This window comes from Garra rufa, chromosome 24 (assembly GCF_049309525.1).
Source record: "Garra rufa chromosome 24, GarRuf1.0, whole genome shotgun sequence".
Lineage (NCBI taxonomy): Eukaryota > Metazoa > Chordata > Actinopteri > Cypriniformes > Cyprinidae > Garra > Garra rufa.
Genome location: NC_133384.1, coordinates 24940111 through 24962445, shown reverse-complemented (window position 1 = coordinate 24962445; position 22335 = coordinate 24940111). Strand labels below are relative to the sequence as shown.

The following is a 22335-nucleotide window of genomic DNA, read 5'->3' as shown; positions in this document are numbered from 1 at the left end:
AATAGTAAATGTTCATCTAAAATAATGGTAAATGGTTAGAGAAATTTTGGTGTATTTTTGAGATGAAAAAGATAAACAAACAAACATACAAAAATGATATTGTGCAAACACCTTCAGGAGAACAAAGCCACAACAGAGAAGTTCGCATGTAACAAACGAGCTAAAAGAAACGTAATCACAACAACGTAAAAGGTAAACTATCAAAAATATATAAATAAATTAAAAATAAATAAAATAAATATTATTTAAAAAACAGGCAATAAATAAACAAATTATTGAATAAAAGGAAACTTAAAAATAAGGACAGTCGAGTTACTATGAGACTTTTATTTTGACACCAATATAATTCCCCAGTAACCCGTATGTTCGTTAGCTTCACTCAGGTCTGAGAGTTGGTCAGGGATACAGCAGAAGCTTTGTGAATGCTAAAAGCTGCGTTTAACATTTTAGATAAACGAAACGCTTTGAGTTATTATCTTTTATTTTAAATTTCATACATTTCAAGTGGTATTAGTGGAACATATTTCTTTATAGTTCATCCGGACATAAAACCCGACTCTAGCTATGGCTGGTGGTAGTAGCATAGCGATGAAAACATGGGAGCTGTCAAACAGCATGCAGGAAGTTCAAAGTATTGATGAAATATATAAGTATGATAAAAAACAACAACAAGAGATCCTGGCAGCCAAACCGTGGACTAAAGAGTGAGTTTAAAGTTACGTTAGCATACCATACGAATATATTCCTCTTCAATAGGCCTGAATTGTTTTCGTATGGTTAATGACTGTTCTCCATACTGCTTTTGTTGTTACAGCCATCATTATTTTAAATACTGCAAGATATCAGCTTTGGCACTGTTGAAGATGGTGATGCATGCTCGATCTGGAGGAAACCTGGAAGTGATGGGACTTATGCTGGGGAAGGTGGATGGAGAGACAATGAACATCATGGACAGTTTTGCTTTACCCGTGGAGGGCACTGAAACAAGAGTCAATGCTCAGGCTGCAGCCTACGAATACATGGCTGCTTATATAGAGAATGCTAAACAGGTATCCATATGCATTTTTTTTTTTTAATTCTTATTAGGCAAATAATAAGAGCAAACCCACACGTTGTTTCTAAATATGATCACAGATACACTGTGTAGGCTAAATCTTGATTTCAGTTTTTTTCTATAACTATACTCATCTAAACAAACAAAAATAATAAAAATTGTTTAAGAATTATACTGCATTCAGTTTTAATTATCTAATAGTAATTGAGAGACTACATGAAATGTTTGGACTTTTAAAATGTATTTGTCACATCATTAAAAAGAAATTAATGAAGGCGAAAGACAAAAACAAAACAAAAAAAAAAAAAATATATATATATATAATTTATTTATTTATTTATATATAATATAAAATATGTATTTATATATAATATAAAATAGATGGTGACCAATCACAGAATGAAAATATACACATATTGTATATGCTAGATTGTGAAAAATATTTTATTAATTAATTAAAATTTAATATGCCGAATTTATTGTTAACTGAGTGACTACATGGAATATGTGCACTTCTAAAATTGAGTTTGATTCAAAAACATTGAAAATATTCAAATAAACAATGAGTCATCACAGGAATTAAAATTTACATAAATTGTGTATTTTGAATCTTGCAGTACGTTATAATCATCTACAAATATGTACAATACTTTGATATTTATTACACATTCAGTTTTCAAGAGCTAATAATAACTTGAGAGACTATATTTGAAGTATTTGCACTTTAAAGCATATTTATCACTTAGCAAGAGCATTTCAAATGATTTAATGAAGGCAAAAAGATTTAAAAATGGTACAAATCTAAATAAATTGTGAACAGACACATAAACTAAAATATACATATTGTGTATGCTGAATCTTGGTGTGATATGTTACATTTGTCTGAAAATATTTTATATTCTATAATAATGCTTACAGAATTATTATGCATTCAGTTTTCATAATCAAATATTACTCCAGAGACTAGATGGAATATTTGCACTTTTAAAAATGTATTTATCACATCAAAAAACTATTTAAAATTTTAATAGTAAAAATATGATTTAAAATAGTAAAAATCTATTTAAAATAAATAGTGAACAGTCACAGAAACTAAAATATACATATATTGTGTATGCTGAATATTGGTGTGATATGCTGTACTTATCTATACTTATCTAAAAATATCTAACTAATGCTCTCAGAATTATTATGGATTAAGTTTTCATGATGTAATATTAATCCAGAGACTACATGAAATATTTGCACTTTTAAAAATGTATGTATCACATCAAAAGACCATTTAAAATTAAATGATGAAAGTAAAAATGTGATCTAAACATAGAAAAAAATTTAAATAAATAGTGAACAGATGCAAATACTAAAATATAAATGTATTTTGTATGCTGAATCTTGGTGTGATATGCTATGCTTAACTAAAAATATTTTTCTAATACTTTTAGAATTGTTATGCATTCATTTTTCCTGATTAATATTAATCTACAGACTATCTACACATTTAAAATATATTTATCACATCAAAAGTCCATTTAAAATTAATTTATGAATATAAAATAAATAGAGAACAGTCACATGAACTGAAATATACCCTTTATAATTTCATATTACCATATTATGCATTAACTCCCCATGAATGTCATGACCAGCATATGATGAAATATTAGTAATTCTGAGGCTCATAATTTTATCTATTTAGGTGGGGCGCTTGGAGAACGCTATTGGATGGTACCACAGTCATCCTGGATACGGCTGCTGGCTTTCAGGCATAGATGTCAGCACTCAGATGCTTAACCAGCAGTTTCAAGAGCCCTTTGTCGCAGTAGTGGTAAGTGCTGTTAAAAATGGTTTCTTGTTTTGCATTAGGGCCGATTTTGCAAACCCTTTTACCATCAATCTCTAAAGACAGAGGGGGAAAAATAGCTCAGCTACGAAATTGTTAAAGTATCAGTTTAAATTCAGTAATATCAGTGATCCATAATTGACCTCCAAAATACAAATGAGTTTGGTGACATTTGTAGTGGTGTCTGATTAATGGCTGTTGGCTTTGTAACTGAATACATTATACAGTTTACCCTTCGTTGCTATTGCTTATTTTGTGCTGAGGGCAAATAGCGAGCTGGTGCTCATAACTTTCACTTGCTAAACTGGCAGCTCAGTGTTTTTATTTGTTATATTTGACTGAACTGTTTTGCTTATTACAGTCCTTGTAATTTTTCATCCTCCTCAGATTGATCCCACAAGGACTATATCCGCAGGGAAGGTCAATCTCGGAGCATTCAGGACATATCCGAAGGTTTGTGACCGTCTAGTATTTCATATTTATGTGTCTATTCATTAACATGATTTTTCATCACGTATTTAAATTTTAACACTAGGGTTACAAGCCTCCAGATGAGGGTCCATCTGAGTACCAAACAATCCCGCTTAACAAGATTGAGGATTTTGGAGTGCATTGCAAACAGTAAGCTTTTGGAAACTTGGAAGTTGATTTAATTTTATTGACTTGGCTGGAAAATATTGGAAATTTACTATAAACGTTTTCTGCTTTTTAGGTACTATGCTTTAGAAGTGTCTTATTTTAAGTCTTCCCTGGACCGCAAACTCCTAGAGCTGTTGTGGAATAAGTACTGGGTCAACACTTTGAGCTCCTCTAGCCTTCTGACAGTAAGTACTTTTATTGATATAGCAATATGTGCAGAATTCTTGAGTAATTTTACATTTATTTATCCCTTGTGCTGTGCTGAAAATACTTTTACCTAATTTGGTATTCCAGGTCAAAAATGACCAGCCTTTAAAAAGATTGCTTGTAATTCTCTCATTATGCTGTTAGCACAAGTTTTGTATTTCTTTATGGAACTGACTGATCATAGGCCTCATTCATCTGAGCTTATGGACCTAGGTACACTAGCGGTCAAAAGTTTTTGAACAGTAAGATTTTTAATGTTTTTTTTTTTAAGAATTCTATTCTGCTCACTAAGGCTGCATTTATTTTGATCCAAAATACAGCAAAAGCAGTAAATGAAGTATTTTTACTATTCAAAATAACCACTTTCTATTTGAATATATTTTGAAATGTATTTTTTTGTGTGATCAAACCTAAATTACTTAGCATCATTACTCCAGTCTTCAGTGTCACACGATCCTTCAGAAACTATTCTAACGTGCTGATTTGCTGTTAAAGAAACATTTTATTATTACTAGTAGTAGTATTATCAATATTTAAAATAGCTGAGTACATTTTTCCAGGATTCTTTGAGTAGAAAGATCCAAAGATCAGCATTTACCTGAAATCAGTCAGTATAATTTTTCGGGGGTTGGGGGGGGGGGGGGGGGTGATAAAGACATTTAAAGTGTTACAAAAGATGTCTATTTCAGATAAATGCTTTTTAACTTTTTGTTCATCAAAGAAACTTGAAAAAATTCTACTCGGCTGTTTTCAACATAATGATAATAATAATAAATGTTTTTGGAGCAGCAATCAGGATATTAGAATCATTTCTGAAGGATAATGTGTCTGGAGTAATGATTCTAAAAATTCAGCTTTGAAATCACAAGAAGAAAACAGTAATTTTAAAAAGTAAAAATATTTAAAAATTGTACTGTTTTGCTGTACTTTAGATCAAATAAATGCAGGCTTGGTGAGCAGAAGAGACTTCTTTAAAAATCTTACTGTTAATATCACTGTTAACTGACTGGTAGTGTACATATATATTGTGTATGCTGAATGTTGGGATTTTCTATGCCATACTCATCTAAAAATATTACTAATTGTTTTATAATCATACTGTATTCGGATTTAATGTCCTAATATTAATAGAGAGACTACATGGAATATTTGCACTTTTAAAGAACTGAGTGAGAGTGAAAGCATTATTTGTGGATCATTTTAACAATATTCAATCATAAACCCAAATCAAATGAAACTGTTCAATCAGTTTTAAAAAAGAAATACAAAACCTGTTCTAATAAAAAGAAAACAAGTTGATAAAAAGATTGAAATTCAATATTTGGATAACAAGATATTTATAAGCAATTTAACCTTAAAGGGATATTTCACCCAAAGATTCTATTATTAATTACTCACTCTCATATCGTTCCAAACACGTAAGACCTTCAGTTGTCTTCAGAACCCAAAATAAGATAATTTTGATGAAATCTGAGAGCTTTATTATTAAGTTGCAACGCAACTAACATGTTCAAGGCCCAGATAGGTAGTAAGGACATCATTAAAATAGTCCATGTGACATCAGTGGTTCAATCTTAATTTTATGAAGCTACGAGAATACACTTTGTGCGCAAAGAAAACAAAAATAACAGTTTTACGGTGTTCCTGTCAGCAGCACCACACGCATGCGTAGTGTTACTCTCATGAACGCGCATTGATAACTGACACAGAAGAGAAGAAATTGTTGAATAAAGTTGTTATTTCTGTTTTCCTTGCACACAGAGTGTATTCTAGTAGCTTCATAAAATTACGGTTGAACCACTGATGTCTCATAGACTATTTTAATGATGTCCTCACTACCTTTCTGGGCCGTTTGAATCTGTCAGTTGCGTTGCTGTCTATGCAGGGTCAGAAAGCCCCGGATTTCATCAAAAATATCTTCATTTGTGTTCTGAAGATGAACGAATGTCTTACAGGTGTACAACAACATGAGGCTTAGTAATTAATGACAGAAGTTTCATTTTTGGTTAAACTAACCTTTAACTAGCATTTTTGGGAAATTACCTGAACACAACTTTAGGGCGAATTAAATTATAACATAAAAATGTTTTTGAAATCTGAAGGGTACAAGTATTTTATTTGCAGGAGATGGATAATATGACAGGGGTTTGTTGACAACTTGTGTACATGATTAATATTTGTAGATGCTGCTTTTGTTTCCCTGCCTATTTGTTTTGAAAGCTTGTCATTGTTGACTACGACATTCTGTCATGAGCTTTGTTTAACACTTTCAATGGGCTGTGGACTATCTAAACAGCAGCCTCTGAGCTCTGTGTTAGAGATAAATTGACTACTTGTCAAAAGCGACTTGCTCCGCCATGGAAGAAGTGTTGTCAGTGATTAGGTTGTCACCACAGACCGAGACCTTAAGGCACTGAGCCTGTCTTTATTATGAATCTTCGTCTGGGCAGTGTACAACCTCACCTTCTGCAAACTTTTGAGACCTCATTCAGGCTTCAGCAAACAATTCAACAATTTACTGTGTAATTGTGGTGTTAATGGCTCTTGTTCCTGCAGAATGCAGACTACACCACTGGACAGGTGTTTGACTTGTCTGAGAAGCTCGAGCAGGCAGAAGCACAGCTGGGACGAGGCAGTTTCATGTTGGGCTTAGACACACATGATAGGAAATCGGAGGACAAACTTGCAAAGGCAACACGTGACAGGTAATACATACCTAGTAAATCAGTATTAAATTTTTTCTTTTGTAATATTATGTCAATAATGATGGTATAAACAAGTGGAACTAAACAAATAAGCCAAGACAAGTTTACACTATCAGTCAAAAGATTTATAATGTTTTTTAAAAAAGTCTCTTCTGCTCACCAAGCCTGCATTTATGTGGTTAAAAATACAGCAAAAGCACTGATATTATGGAATATTTTTACTATGTAAAAAAACTGCTTTCTATTTGAAAATATTTTAAAATGTAATTTATTTCTGTGATCAAAGCTTAAATTTCAGCATCATTACTCAAGTGTTAAGTGTCACATGATCCTTTAGAAATCATTCTAATATGCTGATTTGCTGTTCAAGAAATATTTTTTATTAATATTATTAATATTTAAAACATTTGAGTACATTTTTTAAGGATTCGATGAATGGAAAGATCCAAACATTAGCATTTATCTGAAAGAAAAAGCTTTTGTAATATTATACACTATACCATTTAAAAGCTTAGATGTTTTTGGAGATTTTTTTGGGGAATGAAATTATAGAAGTTAATGCTTTTAGAAACCTGAGAAAGCGTTTTTCAATATAATAATAATAATAATTAATGTTATTGAAGCAGTAAATCAGAATATTACAATGGTTTCTGAAGGATCATGTGACTGGAGAAATGATGCTAAAAATATAGATTTTAAATCACAGGAATATATTACATTTTAAAATATTTTCTAATAGAAAACAGGTATTTTAAATAGTAAAAATATTTTTGCTGTGCTTCGGATCAAATAAATGCAAATTTGGTGAGCAGAAGAGCCTTATTTAAAAAAAAAATTTAAATCTTAGTGTTCTAAAACTTTTGACTGGTAGTGTATTTTCAAATGTCATGCACACTAAAAATTCAAAGTGGTTTATAGACATAATCACAGTTCTAAATAAAGCTGTAAATAGGTCATAAAACATATTTTTATTTCCAGGTTGATTTTTTTAAATTAAAATTTTACAGATTTACAGTCTTTTGAGTAAATATAAAAATGCATAAATACATAAAACTACATGAAAAAGTGCAAAACAAAGTTTTGCTTTCCCATTATTTTTTTTTATTAAAAAAATATTTATTTATGGGCGAGGAGGGTAAATTTGTATCATTTAAGTAGTGAGAATTTAATATTGGTTTTACATTTATTCATTTCTTTTGTGTTTTCCTTTATTTTGCTCAAATAAAAAAATTCAAAAAGATTGTTGTTTTAGACTTTTGGAATGAATATAAAATCAAATGTATAGAACTGGATAAAAAAATAGGTTTTTTGCTTTTGCCATCACTATTTTTCTTTTATAAAAGAATATTTATGTATTTATTTTGTTTTCTTGATTGTTTGATATAATGATTGGGGGTAAATATGTTTCTTTTGGGTATTAAGAATAGAATTGTGACTTCACATTTATTCTTTTCTCTTTTTTTGTTCTTTTTCTTTAAAAAAAGATTACTTATTTATCTATTTTGTGTGAGCTCACATGTGACTTGTACTGTATTGCAACTAATGACATATATTTTGATCAAACATCTTTTTTTGCTTTTCAGCTGCAAAACAACCATCGAAGCAATTCATGGTTTGATGTCCCAGGTTATCAAAGATAAACTCTTCAATCAAGTGAACACATCTACCAACTAAACTGGGAAGGAACTGAAGTTAGATGACTTCACACGCAGTGTTTGCTTAGTTATGTGTTCTTTTGTTACGATTCTGCTTTGAAAAATTCAAAGGAACTCTCCTGTAGGAATGTTTGCGTCATTTATCATTTGTTTAAACAAAGAAATAAATGCTGATCGGGTTGATTAGTTGATTAGCAGTTTTTTTTTTTGCTTCATCTTTTCTTAATTTACTAGCAATATTTTTATATACATTTTAAAAAGTCTTGTCTGAAATTATAACTCGCACAGCTCATCGTCAAAGCTGTCCTTTAGATCAAGACAAATGAGTTTTCCTTAGCGCGTAGACGTTTGAAATGTATTCTCCTCTGGGTTCAGTGTGTAACACGGTACCGCGCCGTTCCCATTTCCCACAGCTTGTGTCGGGAGCTGTAACAGCAGTATTCAACATCATATTTAACAAAAACCACAGTGCTCCACAAGAGGTCATTTTCATATTTGCCAGTCATAGCATTACATAATGGAATAACAAACTCAACGGCCCAAAGATAAACACAGCTTGGCATGGCCGCAGCGCATCTGTCAGGACGACCCTGTGCAGGTTGTCTTTGCGCTGTACACAATCCTTCAGGATTCTGACCGTTACGCTGTGGCCTGTCACTGATGCATCACAGAAACAGGAGCTCGATACAGTGGAGTCTATTCAGCCCTGCATGTCTGCTCTTTATCGCTGCAGACACTCAACGCCCGTGTGGTTTCATGCACACACACGTGCCTGCATTTTCTTACAGACAACAGAGCTGACTTCGTATTCATGCACATTTTAAGATTCGCTGTTATGTCCCAGAAAGCGTCAGTCTTGTTAAATTATGCCTTGTGCAATTTGTGGATTTTGGCTTGAAGTTGTAACGAGAGAGTGTTTTTTGCTCGTGATGACAACCAATGTTTTATTCCATGGAGGATTCAATTAAAAAAAATAGTTTAGAACATTTGTTGAAAATGTATTCTTCATCAGGCCATCCAAAATGTAGATGAGTTTGTTTGTTCATAAGAAACGGATTTAGAGAAATCTAGCATTACATCACATGCTCACAAATGTATCCACTGCAGAGAATGGGTGCTGTCAGAATAAAAACAACATAATAAGTGATCCATTTAACTCCGGTCAATCAATTAATGTATTTTGGCTTTGAATTGGTTAAAATGCCTTAATGATGGATTTGTTTTTTAAAAACACTCAGCTTTCCACTTCAGAAGATGTTATTGATGGGCTTAAGTGGATTACTTTTGGATTATGATGTTTTTATTAGCTGTTTGGACTCTCATTCTGACGGCACCCATTTATTGAACAAGGGATGTTATGCTAAACTTCTCCAAATCCATTCCGATGAAGAAACTAGCGTACCACTTCGATTGTCTGAGAATGAGTACGTTTTTAGCAAAAGTTTATTTTTGTGTAAACTATTCCTTTAAAGTCAGTAATCAGAAATCCCCCGTGCTCTGTATTTCACCTTTATGCAATTACCAATAAAGCTACAAATACAGCTGCAAGCAGTGATTGCTGGGGTTCAAGCGCTTTTAGGCATTTAAGCAAATATGGAAAAAGACTTATTGTTAAGCAAGCCTGTAACCACCTAAATCAATTAGTGATACAGGTAATTTGCCATAGAAATGTTTTTTTTTATGTTTATGACTGTTTATGATGATCTCCTTAAAGGTTGTATCAGCGATTTCAAGCCTGAAACATAAAGTGTCACTTTCAGCTGACCTTTCTTCATGATCCGCTCGCTGCCTGCCCCATAAATTGTCTGTAAAAAAAACGCGTCTCTGTGGCTCTGTGGACAATTTATGGGGCAGGCGTACAATTGTTTTCACACTTGAAAAATGCGATTTCACCCCCCCCAATGGCTGATTTCTTTCAAATTTCTCACAGGCATTTGGGGCTGTGAGTCAAAAAGGCACACCAAGTTTCGACTGCCGTTAACCTTGTCTAATAGGTGCTCAAACTTCATCAGCTAATAACGGCCATGTTTTGTTTGTTTTTTAGATACGTAAATGTCCTTATAGGCATTTGTGGCACTTTGGACCAAGACTGCATACAGCAATTTTCATGTTGATAGGACAAGTGGTTGCGTAGATATAGCCATTTTTATGTGTTTTTCCCTCTTATAGCGCCACCAAGTGGCCAAGCTCCGTTATTTTTGTCCTGTGACCTCAGATTAAGCTCTTGCATAAATGTTCTGAGTTTGGCAAAGATATCTCAGTCCATTCAGGAGTTATAGGCATTTTACTAAAAGTGGCTCTGCCCCTTTCGAAGATTTTGGCGTCCCTTTGCGACTTTTTTTAATATTGATATTCACTCTCCAGAGAGTCTTTCTGGACTGGTTTGTTTCCAATCAGGCAAAAAACCTAGAACTAGTTCGCAAAAGTAGGTTTTTCAAAAAAAAAAAAAAAAAATTCGCCAGGCTCAATTACATAAGACTTGAGCCTGTGACTGACGGTTTTGGAGTTATGAGCGATTTCATACTTTTGATCGCTGTAGCACCCCTGTTAGGCCTTGGTGACGTTGTCAGCGGTGTTGAGTAATAGCATACCTCTTAGTTTTAAGTCTCTACAACTTACAGTTTGGTCTGAATGATCAGTTTTATGCGGAAATCGCTGATCCTTCACTCTTAAAAGTAAAGGTGCTTCACAATGCCATAGACCTTTTTGTCAAAATGGTTCCATAAAGAACCTTTAATATCTGAAGGCAAATAAGGTTCTTCAGATTATAAAAAGGTAAGCCAGAAATGGTTCTTTAAAGAACCTTTGACTGAATGGTTCTTCTATGGCATCGTTTGAAGAACCATTTAAAGCACCTTTATTTTTAAAGTGTTGGCCATTCTAACAATTGCAATATGGTTTTTGTGCTATGCACTTGAACCCCTAATAATCATCACCAGATGAGCATTAAAGAGGAAAATAGCAGATGAGTATAAATGAGACGAGATATAACTAAGCTTAAGCATATTATGTTTTCCATGAGTGAACTAACATCAGCCAAATCCATTAACTTAATTTTAAGGTATGTTTTCTATTAGCAAGAGTCTTCTTAAATTACTTGGAATTCCACTTCATTTACTCAACCCAGAGAAAATGTTTTAAAATAATAAGTATTAGGAATTATGATAGATATGCGATTAAGAGAATATATCCGAGTGAGGAGCACAAATAATCAGCAGTGGCTATTGATCATAAGGCTAATGTTAAACTAGCCTTTTGGGACCAGTGACCTCAAGATATTTGGTAGCGCTGATGTTTTCTTTGGACCATATAATAATAATCACAACAAGCATGGTCGTAAGGAGGTGAAACGTGTTCAATGCCCTAGAGGAGAGTCTGAAAAGGGCAGAACTCCCCCTCTACGTCCCTAAACCAACCAAAGCAACATTTCCTTTCTGCCAAGAAATTCTGCATACATAAATGGAGGCAAGTCACTCAGTCTCAGGAAGCACATTCCTCCACTTTATATAACAATACACGGGTCAACGCAGTGACTCAGTCCACCAAAGCCCACCGCACTTCTCCAGAACTGATATGTATTATTAGGGTCAGCGGTTTGAGCTTGAAATGAGAAAGAGAAAATGTTAAGTTCTACCAGCTGAAGCTGATAAACATGGTTTCTGATTTCAACATGTAAATGCTTAAAGGTCTTGTCTACTTTAAGCCTCAAGGGTGGGCCGAGGTATTGGTTTAAAGCTAGTTTTTCTTTTTCAACAATTGTCTTTCTCTGCACACATGTATTTTTAAGTGTGTAATATAATCTTGCAAGGGAAGCAGTGCCTCCTCAAAATATTGGATGAGAAAAAAAAATTGTAGTACAAAAATAAAACAACGCCATTTTCACAATGCGTCATCAATCTGCCATATTGGCGGCACTGAACGTAAACAGTGCAACTTAACCAAACGAAACGTGCATATTTAGCTAATTATTGTGGCTGAAAATGGTAAATTATTGTCAGGTTTTGGGCTGTACTAATCGGTTGGACTGGAAAAACATTTGGAGTACTATAGTCTGTCAAAAGTTATAACAAATCAAAAAGAATAGTGCAAACTGTCTGAGCAACAAAAGGGATTTGTGGTTGGCCAAACTGAACCAGGATTTCCAGGGCAAGAATCTTGACAACATTCATGTTTGTTCTTATCATTTCCTTTCAGGTAGGTGAAATATTAGGATAATATCTTAATCAACACTGCTCATATTATCTTTAGCACCTATTAAATAAATAGTGTGCCCTTTACAGCTTACTAAGTCCTTCTCTATATGATTAAGCAGCTTCAGCACTATTTTTCCATGGTTTAGACAGCAAAAATTACCAGAACAACTATTCGGTAGTACATTAACAATGCAATTCATTCTGTTATTTACAACAGTATGGCCAATATGGCCGCACATCCGGGTAACTGACCAAATCGTGACATAAGTGCAAACCCTCTATATTACAAAATATAACATAAATCAATGTCTCCGTTGGCCATAACCAGTTTTGGGGAAAATTACTATTAAAAGTAATGCATTACAGTATTGAGTTACTCCCCAAAAAAGTAACTAATTAAGTAATGCGTTATGTTACTTTTGCGTAACTTTTTAAATCTGGGCAGGGCTTGCTTGTTTGTTTTTAATATAAAAAGTTATATTTTTGGCAAATGTAAAAGCCTTTTCACACCAAAAGCCTCAGGCTTAGAGAAAAGTAAATTAACGTCTGTACAGTAGTCCCTAGAAGAAAAAAATTCTTCAGCTATAAAATGGGAAAACAAATGTTAGATTATCTTGAGTAATTTTTGCTTATTAGTATGGATGAATTGGATCATCGAAGGTCGGCAGCAAAGACATCGGCTAATAAAATGGGTTTATATACATAAAGGATATGTGTATTATTTAACATTTAATTATTGCAGGTTTGCGTTGAATTTCACTGTTTTTATTCATTTTGAGGAATACTGTATCTGGTTTTTTAGTGAGTGAGATAATTTTTTGCATGTTCACATTTATTCTAAAACTACAGTAACATCTTACAATTTCTCTCAACATGGGGACAGGAGAGCATTTAATCAATAAATGGGTGGAAAAGTAACTCAAAAAATTTCTTGTCACTTAAAAAATAATGCGTTACTTTAGTTACTTGGAAAAAGTAATCTTATTACGTAACTTGCGTTACTTGTATTGCGTTACCCCCAAAACTGCCAATAACCACTGTTATGTCAAAATAAGACTTAAAATGGCAAGAAAACATGATCTGCAGGAGTTTTTAGTACATAATCAGCTTAAATATAGTGAAATTTAAAGTCATTTCCGTGTCTGTGACCAATATTTATCGTTACAAGTTAGCTATTAAAAAGAATAGCTGAAGGTAAGTTCACAAATAAAATATATTGTTTAAATTGTTACTGGCTTGAGTTATTATTTTGGAATAAATGTAAAATGCTTAAAAACAACTTGAGATTCATACTTGGCTTTAATAAATAGACTACAGAATGTTAAATAAAAACAGTTTTGAATGTTTAAATATTGTGGTTTAAGACTGCTCATTTGTGTTCTTCATTTCTTAAATTAAATTATTGGTAACAAAAACTTGCGCTCGCTTGAATTAATTCTAAAGCTGTTAGTAGTAGAACAAACGATTCTTTACAACATTGGTAAAAACATTCTTTCACATACTCCACACAACAACACAAGCAATGAACAACGCGTCCTGAAATTCACACAGAATTTAAAACAATTAAAAACGTTTAACGTTTGAGTCGAGAACGTCGTCCTGCATTTGAACTGCGCTTCAAAACAACTCTGGCGTTTGCAAACTGACCTTGCACTCGCGTCGCGTCGTCATGGCAACATCAACTCAGCCTCTCACTTCCTAAACAAAAGACAAGACGGAAAGACTTTACAGCAGCAAAACACTTTGCGTTCATAGCTGAAGAAGTTAATACATAACACTTGTGCATTAAGGTAAGTTGTAGTGCTGTTTCGTTTCATTTCTACTGTGTAAGCCGTTTATGGCCTAACGTAAATTGTTTGTCTTTGTTTATTAGAAACAAGAGCGTAAATCCGCAATATATACAGCGATAAATTATAATGATTGGCAAACCGCTGTCTCCATCGAGTTCCCCGGAGTTTAACCACAGAAAGTTATTGATTTTAAGAGGCTCTCCATGTCATCTCCCCATAGTCTGCTTCTCTGAGATCAAGTGTAAAACCGACCTGCTGTCATGTGTTGATGTATGTATTCCCTTTACTTCTGTCCTAGTGTTCAACGTCTGTGGTTGACAAGACTATATCGAGAGCATATGGAGTAAAACATCATCCAAGGGCTTTCCAAGGAGTTTTTTTTTTCTGGTAAGGTGTTACTGTAGGTTTGGCTTAATATAATAAAACATCAGAGACAATGCAAATCTCAAGAGGATTGGATTGTGTTGTTTTTTTGTTCATTGGAAGACAAGATCTCCTTTCATGATGATCTTAGGTCAGGTGGTCACATGTCTTTTTCACCTTTGGCCTCATTCTCACTATTCAAAAATAATATGTATTTTGACAAAGGTTTAAGGGTCAATTGACTATGCTGTCTTTAAAGTACATATCATTAAGGAAATAATGGTCACCACATCAATTATACCCTTAAACCACATTTAAAGACATTCTAACCCCTCACATATTTAGAGCTCAGTGCTCTGAAATGTATTCAGTCATATGTTCTCGCATTGTGTTAAGTGTTTTAGGCTTTCTCATAAATCTCCCTCTTCCCTTGACATGCTGTGCTGCAGAAGAGAAATCTATCCAGTGATATTTTCGCACACTGAGTCATTATGGTCCGTTTGACAGTGCATCTGATCGCAAAATCAAGCAATTACTCAAAGACCGGCAGAAGTGAATCTCTCCAGCAGTATCTGAAGAAACTGACCCATCTCAACTTCTCAAACAAAAGTATAGAGGACATTGTAAGTTTTGAGTTTAAGCATATTGAATTCTATTTAATATTATAGTTTCTATTAAATATTACAGTACAATTTAAATGTTTGGGGGGGGGGGGTTGACAGAAATGAATACTTTTAAATGAAATGAAATGAAACTGATCAAAAGTGACAGTGAAAGTAAAGAAAAAAAATATATTTTCCACACTGATAATAATCAGATTTATTTCTCGAGCACCGAATCAGAATATTAGAATGATTTCTGAAGGATCATGTGACGCTCAAGACTAAGGAAATGGCTGCTGAAAATTTAGTTTTGCTCTCACAGGAGTAAATTACGTTTTAAAATAGAAAACAGCTATTTTAAGCTGTAATAATATTTCACAATATCACTGTATTTTGATCAAATAAATGCAGCCTTGGTAATCAGTTTGTTTAATGATTATTTTTCCTCTTTTTAACTTGCAGGATGATCTATCAATGTGCAGAAACCTCACAGTCCTGTATCTATATGACAACCAAATATCACATATCTGCAATTTGGGGTTTGCCTCAAACCTCACACACTTATACATGCAAAATAACAATATCTCTTGCATAGAGAACCTCTCATCTCTACATAATCTCTCCAAACTGTAAGTATATGAAAGTACAAGCATATTAACACATTCCTGTTTGCGCTGAAATTTGAACTGTGACATTAAATGGTTACTTCACTTGTTAATTACTCAACCTCATGTCATTCCAAACCTGTAAGACCTTCGTTCATCTTTGGAACACAAATTATGATATTCTTTGAAATGGCTGAGTAAAGTCTAATGTCACATGGACTATTTTAACAATGTCCTATCTACCTTTTTGGGCCTGCGAAATGTTTCAGTTGCATTGCTGTTTATGCAGGGTCAGAAAGCTCTCTGATTTCATCAAAAATATCTTAATTTGTGTTCAAAGGATAAACAAAGGTCTTAGAGGTTTGGAATGACATGAGAGTGAGTGATTAATGACAGAATTTTCATTTTTGTTTCACTCTAATATTTCCATTTAAAATATACTTACAGCACGACTAAAAGGCAATGAATGTTCCTCTAATGTCTCTCTTTTTAAGGTTCTTGGGAGGAAACAGCATCACTGTGGTGGAGGGATTAGAAGAGTTGAAAAACCTAAAGGAGCTGCATGTGGAAGGTCAGAAACTACCCCGTGGAGAAAAGCTGGTCTTTGACCCCCGTTCCATATCTAGCCTCTCTGTAAGTACTTCATTGCTTTAACATTCACCTCAGTGAAAAACCTTACAGAGGGTGTTTTATGGTATCTACAATCTAGTGCACTTTATATGCACCCCTGCACCACAAAACCAGTCATAAGGGTCCATTTTTTTAAATTAAGATTTATACATCATCTGAAGGCTAAATAAATAGGCTTTTTCATTGATGTATGGTTTGTTAGAATAGGACGATATTTGACAAAACTATTTGAAAATCCAGAATCTAAGGGTGCAAAACAAAAACAAAATATTGAGAAAATCAGCTTTAAAGTTGTCCAAATGTTCTTAGGAATGTATATTATTAATCAAACTTAAGTTTTGATATATTTACGGTAGGAAACATACAAAATATTTTCATGGAACATGATTTTTGGCATAAAAAAAATTGATAATTTTGACCCATACAATGTATTTTTGGCTATTGCTACAAATGTGCTACTTAAGACTGGTTTTGTGGTCCAGGGTCACATATTTAGATTGATATAGCACTGTGTCCTGTGAGTTTGCTGTCAGGATCAGATGAGAGACTTATGACTCATGGACCAAGATGTGTATCAAAGCAGTTTTGTGCAAAATTTGATGAGGGTAAAAGAGGTCTCTGTGGGTGCCTCCTTGTCTGAGAAATCAACAGGGAGTGTTTACCGCCCAGGCTATGGGAAAACAAACCGAAAAGTTGGGAATTTTGTTTATTTTGATAATTAATGAAATTGCAAGTGTAAGGGCGCCCAATTTTTCCCCTTGCCAAAGGATCCCTAAATGCTCTCCTTTTACTAACACAGTGCAATCTTCATTGGCTCAGCAGAAGTGGAACTGGTCTTAAATTTAAAGTGCATTATTAATTCTGTTAATATTCTGTTTGAATTCTTTCAGGAAGCTCTGTGCATTTTAAATATCAGCAAAAATAACATTGATGAAATATGGGACTTGGCCCCTCTCAGAAAACTAAGCCATCTTTACGCTACCGATAACCAGCTGCGAGACATACAGGTAAATGTGATTTTCTCCATGAAAAAGGTACTTCTGTTTAGGCATGACAAAGTTGCATGTTCCTATGAAGTGTGAAATGATCGAGGCAGAGCAGTGCACAAACCTAATCCTACAAATCCTTCCAGCAGTCTCCAGACTTGCACAGGGTCAGAATTATTCAACAAATCAGCGGGGCGGTCTCCAGGGACAGCTTCTGCTGACAATTTAAACAAGCACAAGTTTTCCTCCTTCCTTAGTGAACTGATTTTCCTCTGAAATACACTGAGTGCCCCTTGTATTAAAAACCCATTTAAGCTGAAAAGTAACCTTTTCTGGAAAAGGGATTTTCCAGCCTATTGATATCACACATTCAGAGACTAAAAAAGAAAGCAGCTTGGTAACTTTGTTCAAGAGCTCGAAAGACAATCCTCTCAGCAACTGCCACCGATAATAGTGATCCATGTGTCAGAGGAAGCTTTCATGTTTAGCAGATATCTCCTTTAATTTATACAACCCCTTTGCCACTATTGATTCAGCGGCGACAGCACCCAAAGGATCAATTCCTGCCTTACGCAGTTTGGTCCAATTCCTGAGGAAACATTATGGATTTTTAAAATAGATTATGACAGGCAGTCAGCCGAGTGACAAATGGGTACTGCAGAGGCTGTTAGTGGCGCACGGCCAGACAGTGCAGATAGGGATCGAAGCGCTGGTCAAATACAGGTTCATAACTGGCCATCATTAACCCAGTGTGGGGCTGGAAAGAGCCCAGTCAGGAGTGCATTCAGCACTCGTGCGCATGGGAGGGCAATTTGGCGCTGGGCAGTTCCCAGCCAAGCCCTCAGAGTGACAGACCTGACACGATCATTTATCAAAGCCTGAGAGCGCGCGGCTCGCTGGGGTCCCGCTAGAGCTGATTGCACGCGGACTGAAAAGTGGAAGCACTTTAGTTGAGACAGGAAGGCAATGAACAATCAGAGCGTGTCCAGAGAGTATTCATATTTCCAGCCTGGATTAATGTGTCCTTAGACAAACATACACTGCAGGCAACATGCTTGAGGACTACTGCCCAGGGGAACTTGTTAGTCACGCAGTCCGTGTGACAGTATTTATTAAAACAAGCTGATGTCTTGTTTATACTTTGTGCCCTCTGAACATTTTGTTTTTATGCTTGTGGCCTCTTTGTCCCTGTAAATATGATGCCCTGGTCATTTTTTACCTTGCACACCTAACTCTCTTTAGTGTTACAGGATTTTTTGAACAATTTGGAGAAGATGCTATCATCCTTTACTGTGTCTAATAATGATTTTATTTCATACTGATTAAAAGTCAAATGTAATGCTTTTTTATGCTTTCAGGAGTTAGAGACAGTGCTCAGCCAATGGTCACAACTGCGGCTACTGGATCTGAATAGAAATCCTGTGTGTCACAAACCTAAATACAGAGACAGACTAATAACTGCCTGCAAAATTCTAGGTGAGAAATAGCATCGCTAACTTGTAAAGAAGTCTCTTCTGCTCACAAAGCCTGCATGTGTGTGATCCAAAGTACAGCAAGAACAGTAAAATTGTAAAATATTTTTTACTATTTAAAATAACTGTTTTCTATTAAAATATATTTAAAAATGTAATTTATTCCTGTAATCAAAGTTAAATATTCAGCATCATTATTCCAGTCTTCAGTGTCACGTGAACCTTCAAAAATCATTCTAATATGCTGATTTGCTGTTCAGGGAACATTTATTATTATTTTATTATTATCAATATTTAAAACAGTTGATTATTTATTTATTTTTTTGGGGGGAAAGAAATTATAGAAATTAATGCTTTTATTTAGCAAGGATGCTGCAAAAGTGATGATAAAGACATTTATAATGTTACAAAAGATTCCTATTTCAGATAAATGCTGTTCTGAACTTTCTATTCAACAAAGAAACTTAAATTCTACTTAGCTGTTTTCAACATAATAATAATGAACTTTTTTTTTTGAGCAGCAAATCAGAATATTAGAATGTTTTCTGAAGGATCATGTGACTGGAGTAATGATACTAAAAACTCTGCTTTGAAATCACAATGATAAATTAAATTTTAAAATATATTCATATAGAAACCGGCAAACTTGGTGAGGTGAGGAAAAAACATTCAAAATCTTAGTGTTCTAAAACTTTTGACTGGTAGTGTACGTTATGTAAACTTATATTTTGGATGCGATTAATCAATTTGACAGCCCTAGTATGGAGTCACTTAAAATGTTATTATTTATGGTGAAAAAATCACTGAACTTCTGAATGATGTTTTTGTCATTCATTATTTTTTTTTTTTTCATTTTTGTCATTTATTTTTTTTAGGTATTTTTTATTTATCATTTTAATAACGTTTCAATGAAATTTGACATTTTAATTTATTGTTGTGCTGTGTTTATGAATTTATATAATTTTATATAATTATTTTGTGAAATGATGCACAGAAACTATGTTTTTCTTGATGTTTAGAAGATCTTGATGGAAAACAAATAAATGAGCTGTCTAGGCAGTTTCTAATCAACTGGAAAGCCTCAAAAGACGCAAAGAAGAAAATAGATGAGAGAAAAGACATCAAAGAGCAAATCACAAATCCACGTACAAGTATGAATATCTGCTGCAATTTTTTTTTTTAAGTTTTCATTTTTTATTAAATTACTAACAATTTTTTTTACAATAATGAATTATAGAGACCTAAAATAAATATTAAATGTGATCCTTAACCACAAAACCAGTCTTAAGTAGCACAGGTATAGTTGTAGCAATAGCCAAAAATACATTGATTTTTCTTTCATGCCAAAAATCATTAGGTTATTAAGTAAAGATCATGTTCCATGAAGATACTTTGTAAATTTCCTACCATAAATATATCAAAACATAATTTTTGATTAGTAATATGCATTACTAAGAACTTCATTTGGACCACTTCTAAGGTGATTTTCTCAATATTTAGATTTTTTTGCATCCTCAGATTACAGATTTTCAAATAGTATCTCAACCAAATATTGTCATATTATCATTTATTCAGCTTTCAGATGATGTATAAATCTCAGTTTCAAAAAAATTGACCCTTATGACTGGTTTTGTGGTCCAGGGTCAGAAATATATTGATTAAATATATGACTTTACATACTATGAAAAAAAGTGCCTTAACATGTCTGTTATTTCATTTACTGAATTTCTGTGTTCAAGCTGTTCTTTCTATTAACGCATTTCTGCATTTCTTCCATTATATATCATCAGCATATGTCATTGTATATAACAATCTGTGCCTAACCCGTGTTTTGCTATAGCTGATTATCGCGTGGGCCCCCAACATCCCTTTGCCCATGACCGCAGCATCTCCATGAGTAAGCCGTCAGAATATGGGAAGCCCGGCGTTACATTTCGGACTGACCAAGTTCAAGGAGACAGCAGAGGAAAAAGGTATAAACAATCAAAAATGTCTCCTGTGCATTGTGTTATACTTTACAAAATTTGGGGCCAATACAATTTTTTTAAATATTTTTTTATATATATGTCAAATACTAACAGCTCATCTTATATTAAAAAAGGAAATCAATTCTGAGATAAATGTTAAATGCTAAATTGCATGTTGCCTTCAGACATGCTGGACAAATGCCTGCTATTTGTCAAGCTGTATGACTCTTATTTTCCCACCCATGCAAATAAACAGCTTTCTCCTTTAGAACTGGCCTGAGGTTAACCATCGTTCTGTGCTGCGCTGTGTAATGTGACATCATCTACAGTTGTACTACACAAATCATAGCCCTTTGATGTCTGACGTCTTAACATGTTAATCCTATACTTATCATTTCAGCTGATTTATCAGCGTGTGGCCTCTAAAATGCAGAAAAATATAAAATAAGAACCGAATGTTTTTGTACATATAAGAAAAAACTGCAATGAGCATGAGTGTGTGTGTGTGTGAGTAATAGGAATGATAATGCTAAATGACAGTTGTTTAAAACTCTAATTAGCTGTTTACTATGTTATTACAGGGGTCCAGTAACAGAAGGATTTGTAGCGATAATTTACAGAAGCATATTTTAGAAGGTGTGCCAGTTTTTGTATTATGTTATTGGCTGTTTTTATTGCTGTTAATACAAAACACAAAAGCATGTAATTAGCATGTAAGTAATTTATGGCCCTGCCTGGACTGCAATACGGGTCAATCATAAGGGTCAATTTATACATCATCTGCAAGCTGAATAAATATGATTTCCATTGATGTATGGTTTATAAGGATATGACAATATTTGGTCGAGATAAACTATTTGAAAATCTGGAATCTGAGGGTGCAAAAAATCCTAAATACTGAGAAAATCGCCTTTAAAGTTGTCCAGATGAAGTTCTTAGCAATGCATATTACTAATCAAAAATTAAGTTTTGATGTATTTACAGTAGGAAATTTATAAAATATCTTCATGGAACATGATCTTAATATCCTAATGATTTTTGAAATTCGATCATTTTGATCTTGCTAAATATGCCCATCCTATTTATGACTGGTTTTGTGGTCCAGAGTCACATTTAACTTAATTTATTTTATTTTATTCATTATTTTCTGGTGTGTTCACAGATCAAGAGGAATAAATATTCCAGTGAGGACCAGCAGACTCTGAAAATCTGAAACTATGGATTAAAAAACATTTTATCAGTGTCCTTTTGGCTTCATAAATTTGACTCAAAAGTCAACTGCTCACATACAAGCTTAGCTTGTCATCTCTGTGTGAGGACTTTTCTGAAAAACCTTAAGTAAAGCTCTGACACTTATATTAAATGTGAATTTGAAAAGCAGCTTCTCCATTGTGTAACAACACACTCTCTTTTACACTGCCTTTTCATATTCTGTTCAAAATCCAAAATTGTATTTCTTAAATACTTGTCTGTGTGTATGTGTGTTTTAATAAATTTACTGTGCACGATTTTAAAGCATATTTTAAATACTATCATTTGTACATGATATATGCATTATTTATTAAATATAATGAAAACGAATTGATTTTATTTCTTTAGAGCAAAATCTCAAAGTGAGATTTTATGT

The 22335-nt window shown here is 33.7% G+C and overlaps 2 protein-coding genes across 2 annotated transcripts in view; both read left to right on the top strand.

The window, feature by feature from the left end:
* The first annotated feature begins 374 nt into the window (after positions 1-374).
* cops5 (COP9 signalosome subunit 5) lies at positions 375-8287 on the top strand. Its single transcript, XM_073830929.1, has 8 exons — positions 375-704; positions 815-1049; positions 2751-2879; positions 3282-3347; positions 3430-3515; positions 3607-3718; positions 6297-6445; positions 8029-8287. The coding sequence occupies exons 1-8, from the start codon at positions 565-567 to the stop codon at positions 8117-8119; spliced, it is 1008 nt and encodes a 335-aa protein (XP_073687030.1). The 5' UTR covers positions 375-564; the 3' UTR covers positions 8120-8287.
* Positions 8288-14937: 6650 nt separating this feature from the next.
* The window catches only part of ppp1r42 (protein phosphatase 1, regulatory subunit 42), an 8088-nt gene continuing 690 nt past the window's right edge, over positions 14938-22335 (top strand). Inside the window, exons 1-8 of the mRNA XM_073830576.1 lie at positions 14938-15069; positions 15511-15677; positions 16148-16286; positions 17174-17290; positions 18628-18745; positions 19761-19892; positions 20582-20714; positions 21290-21296. Of these exons, the coding sequence (XP_073686677.1) occupies positions 14938-15069; positions 15511-15677; positions 16148-16286; positions 17174-17290; positions 18628-18745; positions 19761-19892; positions 20582-20714; positions 21290-21296 (945 nt within the window). The remainder of the gene's footprint in view (positions 15070-15510; positions 15678-16147; positions 16287-17173; positions 17291-18627; positions 18746-19760; positions 19893-20581; positions 20715-21289; positions 21297-22335) is intronic.